We start from the raw sequence: 6,000 nt of genomic DNA on the forward strand, positions 1-6,000 counted from the left end.
TTTTTTGAAATTAATTTATTATGTGTATGTTTAAATTGATTTTTTTTTCAGGAAATCTTAAAGATACATAAAACAAAAATGACAAACTATTTAAATCGATTTTACTGGCTTTGATTTAAATTTTGTATCGATAAATGATATTGCTGGTATATTTTTTTGTACATACATACAGTCCTACATTTCGATTATAACAAAATCCTAGACCACAATATAAATTTCAAATTATATGGTGGTATTAAAAAGTATAGCAATTTTTATGATAATTGTATTTTAAGACACAAGGAAATTATGAGTTCATTTTTGAAAAGCTATAAATGTAGAGTAAAATTGGTTGTATAGAATCATTGACCTTAGTCCGTCTATTGCAGACGATTTAGACAGTGTTAGACAGACACTGTGTCGCCTAGGACACTCTTCAGGAAAACGCAGAGTTGCCTAAGCTCTGCGCCACCCTCTCGACCTCACTGACTAGGCCCACAGGAACGGAGAGTCGATACGTGTGGAGCCAGTTCGGCTGCAGGAGTCTTTCGCATTTTAGAGATATCCCACGAATGCTTGACGGAGACCCCATTCCGGGTTTCAAATGAAGTTTTCCTTTTTCAGGACCCTGATGATTTTGAGTCAGGTTTATATTTATCCCTCGGTCGCCTTTTACGACCTCCACGGGAAGAAAGAGGGTGGTTCTATTTTACTCGGCCGACACCATTTGTGATTATGTTTAATTTATATATGCGTATATATAGTAAATTTATATTATAAATAGGCACGAGATAGCACAGATGTAAACCTTAATGGTTTTAATTATATAGTTCTTTGAGGAAACGATATATAATACAAATAATATAGTTAATAAAACTAGGAAATCTAGTATGGATATTCTTATCCTATAATTGAAAATACAATATTACAAAAAGGAAAGAAAGATCGTGATACTCATATACAACTCTTTTTATTTTGAATCGAACTGCAGTTGTATAGAATAGTAATTAAGTAACTATTTGCTTATCGCTGCTGGACCTATCCCTCACACCAAATATCCCGGTTTTCCGCAATCCTCATCCAGTCTCCACTGGCAATCTTACGTAGATTGTCAGTCCAGCGGGTTGGAGGGCGTCCACACTGCGTTTGCCAGCATGCCATCTCTACTCCAGGATATGTCTGCGCCAGCAAGAATGGTCCTGTGACACGTAACTAGCCCACTGGCACTTCAACTTGCTTATTCTACAGGCTATGTCGGTTACTTTCGTTCTCTAGCGGATAGTCTCATTTCTGATCCTATCTTTAAGAGAGACCCCTAGCATAGCCCGTTCCATTAAACTTTGAGCGAATTAAAGCTTGTGAACCCTTCGTCAGTTTCTACGTCTCAGCACCGTTTATCAAAACAGGCAAGATGCATTGCTCGAAGACTTGTCTTCGAGTATTGCTGAATCTTCGAAATGAAGGCTCGACGAAGTATTTAATATAATAATGGCCGTGAAGTTGATTTATTCTCGGAGCATATATTTGTATTTGAAATAAATATTTATTTCAGCATTTGTTTGTTGTAATAGTGTTTGGGAACCTAGAAATACATGCGAGCAAAACCGAGAAACAGACAGTAAGTCATGTAGAAGTTACTAGCATTTTTAAATTAAAAGGTTTATCGTTTAGTTCTGATTCGAGTTCTCAAAAAGACTAGCACGCACTTAAGCCATATAAGTATACGTGTATAGGTTACATGAAAATAGAGGATGTAAAATCTTTACCGGCATCCTTTCAATGAATTAATAAAGTTAATTTGGATTTTGAGTTTTTGCTTATGATACATATCTTGTATCACCTTTTAAATTTGAAACATGTAATTTTGATTAGATAAAATGTAATTATGATATCTAAAGTGTAATATTTTAGTTTTTTTTTCTAAATCATGATGTTAAATTTTTTAATGAATACAATCTAATATAGATTTTTTTTGTTATAAAAAATAAATATTACGCATTCATTTTATAATCTATATATATACATAATTAAACTTCCCCCTTGTGACCATGCTGTAAAGTATCCGAAACGTCGGGCACATAAAAAAATTAATAAACCGCGATAAAATCCGAAAAAGTTGTTTCGTTATAATGATAGATTCTAGTCAAGTTTATAGTACCAGGGTAACATAACATTTACGGTACCCTATTGCTACTAGCTGAAAATTTGGATCTATGCTTTGTTTAGTTAAATTGGACTTTCCTTTTCGATACTCGTTTATTTTCTTTATCTACAATTTTATATAAATAGAAACGTATGCGTATTACATTTTTTTTGAGTATTTCATCAAATATTTTCATAATGCACAAAAAAATTACGTAAATTTAATTAGTTTTTTTTTTATAATAATGGAGTTTTTGAAATAATTAAATTTAAATTATATACTACCTTTTTCTATTCATTTTATACTTAAAAAAAATTGTGTATCTCTTAATATTTCTATGGAGGTACCATTATTTATATCTTTAAGTTTATTATAAATTTCATCTGATACAAAATAAAATAATAAAAATATTCAAATTAACTAGGACACTATTTAATTTAAATATTTTTCATAATAAAATAAGTAAGGCTTAAGCAAAACTAAAAAAAAAATCACCGCTTACCTGACACCCTTTCCGCTAGCATCCAATATTTGTTGATAATTGTCGTCCAATTGTTGTCTGAATAGTAATCGTCTATCGCGATCTTAACGAAACCGGACATCGTTGAAAAATGTCACTTACACTTAAATGTTCAACACAACACTACACTTCACTTGCCAGTGTCACTTTCTTCACTCGGCAACAATTTGCTGGTGCAAGCTGTCACCTGAAAAGAACGACAAAATGACAACAAACAAAAAATACCCAAAACTATTAAAATACCCATAACTATTTAAAAAAAATCTATAATAAAAATATATTACCGAAATCGTTTATCAAGCTATACATTTCTTTTGAAATAATATATTTTATCGCGTCATCTCAAGACGAAAATGAAAGCTTGGAAAGTGCGCTTGCGTCGGTCACAAGCTGGCAATTGAAACTCGCGGTTCTGTTCAAGCGATCGTTAGCACCACCCCACGCCTTCACAAGGACGTAAGTACCGTGATTGCGTCATTCTAAATTGCGTTCTATTATTAAAGCTAAAGAGTTAGCGTTTCCACGACGATACGTAACGGTGATTGTCAGATGATTTTTCATTGATGTCTTACGATTTTAACCGTAGTTGTTTGTGTTAATATAATTTTAAGTAATTTCTTGTTTATTTTTGTGTTATTGGAAATAAAACAAAATTTATTAAGTTTCGAATATTTTTTGTAAATTTTTTAATTAAGGTATTGTTTAAATCATTTCACAAACGTGTTTATGTTATAAATGTTTTGACAATCATAATGTGATGTGTGAAAACATACCTAAAAATGCAATTGACACTCGTCAAAAACCCATAGAAGAGACGAGAACTTTCTAATATATGACTCTATGATATTTTAATTTTTTTTTATTAGTATTCCGCGATTTGAGAACCTTAACACATAGACTGAGAGACATAGAACTCTTGTTTTTGTTACAGAGAAAGTTAGTCATGGTTAGTGCGATACTGTCCAATGAAATTTTTCGTAAAATGAAGTCAAACCAAAAATAATTATTTTAACTAGCTACCCGGACAGACTTCGTTCTGTCAAAAGTTAATAGATTTTTTTTTGTATTAAAACCTTCCGTGGCACTTAAGGAACATACAAAAAAAAAAAATTGCCGAAGTGGTCGAGCCATTCTCGAGTTATGCGCTTAGGAAACATTCATTTTTATTTATATAGATTAATTAATTATTACTGATAGATTTGAGGCCTTGCTCGTGGTTTTAAATGTATAGATTTCAGTTTTTTTTTTTTAACACAAAAATATGAAATTGTGAAAAGTATTTATTAAACTTATATATGAATCAGAGATGGAATAAGAGTGGGGTGTAAGGGGCTGTTCACCCCTGGATCAACGGCCCCTTTTTAATTTAAGGCTTCTGAATGCTCATGAATAGTTTATATTAAAGAGTAAAATGTAAAAAAAAATATATAAGGTCTAATTTCTCTTAATATGCTCTTTCATCTTTACTTTTATTGTTGGATGGCTTAATGTTGAACTTCTGTTAATAATCACAGTCTTTATATTAACTTAGTAATGAATGACAATATATAAAAATATGAATTTTTTTAAAAAAGTATTTAAAGTATTTTTAACTGACTTCAAAAGAGGAGGAGGTTACTCAATTCGACCGTATATTTTTTTTAATGTATGTTCGGGGATAACCTTGACATTTATGAACCGATTTTGATAATTCTTTTTTTTTGTTGGAAAAGAAATATCCTAAAAGTTGTACCATGATAAGGAAATCAGGATTTGATGATGGGATCCCAGAGAAATCGAGAGAAACTTTCGAAAATCCGCATAACTTTTTACAGGTTGTACCGATTTTGATGATTTTTAATTTAATCGAAAGCCAATGCTTATCATGTTGTCACATTAAAATTTCATCGAGATCTGATTACAACTTTTGGAGTAATCTTTGATAATGCGTATTTACTTGACTATTTTTTCGACAACCTACGTTGTATTACTTGTCGATGTAATTGAAGTCAGTTTTTTTTTCTTTTACCAGCAAACACAATTATTTTATAATTATTGTGAGAAAAATTAGTTAAACAAAACACAATTCACTATTGATATTATATTATACTATGACATTTCTAGTAAAAATACTAAACTTTAATTACGTAAAAACGTTTTTATTTGAAAGAATAACGATAAATTTTCTAATGTTTACGCGAATTGCACTCACTAAAATGAACCAACTTTTTCGGATTTTAATGCGGTCAATTATTTTTTTTTAGATGCTCGATCTTTCGGATACTTTACAGCAACCATATTCACGCGAGGTCAGTCCTTCCGTTACCATGGTTGCTGAAAAGTTGAAAAATCCGAAAAAGTTGTTTCATTATAGCAATGTAAATTGTTAATTAAGACTGATAACTGATAACAATTAATACACGTATGCTTTTATTTATAAACATGAAATTTACTCTTTTTAGTCAATTACCTAAATAAAACCTTTTTAAACAAATGAAATGATCATTCTAATTCCCAATCAGTACTGTATGTATTTTGTACAATACTAGCTTATTTTTTATTATAGTTCAATTTTTTGTTAATAATATTTAATTATTTAAGTTAACTGAGGTAGGACACAGCAGGAATTTTCTGCTCAAAATATGGAGCAGCCCGACTGGGGTAGTACCTCGACCTTACAGAAGACTACAGCTAAATAATACTGTTTTCAAGCAGTATTGTGTTCCTGTTGGTGAGTAAGGTGACCAGAGCTCAGTGAGGGGGGGATTGGGTATTGTGTCTGCAACGCGCTTGCGATGCTTCTGGTGTTGCAGACGTCTATAAGCTACGGTAATCGCTTACCATCAGGTGAGCCGTACGCTTGTTTGCCGACCTAGTTAGTTATATTAAAAAAAAGTTCAGAACTTGTAGAGTACAAAATTATTATTCTAAATTTTTATTCTATATTATTCATTTACAATAGGTATTATAACTTAAAATAAAAAAATACTGAAACTGAATCTTTAATTAAATACTTTACTGTTAACTATTGAAAGAAATCTCAAAAGCTCCTGGGGGAAATTGAGGATAGGGTAGGAAACGCGCTTGCGATGCTTCTGGTGTTGCAGACGTCTATAAACTACGGTAATCGCTTACCATCAGGTGAGTCGTACGCTTATTGCCGACCTAGTTATATAAAAAAAGTTTAAAACAACATTATGTCCAGAAACAAATGATTAGTCAGTTTTAGCTTAAATTGGCAATATTGACCAAGTTGGCCCAAAATTTGATGTTTATTTATGTAATGACACTGGCTCGAATTGGTCCAATATTAAAGCACATTTGTATGATAACATCTGGTCCACGTTGGCCCAACATTTGAAGCTAGCGGTCCGATGCG

The 6,000-nt window shown here is 31.7% G+C and overlaps 1 protein-coding gene across 1 annotated transcript in view; it reads right to left on the reverse strand.

Moving 5' to 3' along the window:
- Window positions 1-2,841, reverse strand: part of LOC123654786 (elongation of very long chain fatty acids protein 7-like) — a 36,093-nt gene extending 33,252 nt beyond the window's left edge. The window contains exon 1 of the mRNA XM_045590670.1: window positions 2,625-2,841. Coding sequence (XP_045446626.1) covers window positions 2,625-2,724 — 100 coding nt within the window. The 5' untranslated portion in view covers window positions 2,725-2,841. The remainder of the gene's footprint in view (window positions 1-2,624) is intronic.
- Window positions 2,842-6,000: the final 3,159 nt, after the last annotated feature.

This window comes from Melitaea cinxia, chromosome 6 (genome assembly GCF_905220565.1).
Source record: "Melitaea cinxia chromosome 6, ilMelCinx1.1, whole genome shotgun sequence".
Classification (NCBI taxonomy): domain Eukaryota; kingdom Metazoa; phylum Arthropoda; class Insecta; order Lepidoptera; family Nymphalidae; genus Melitaea; species Melitaea cinxia.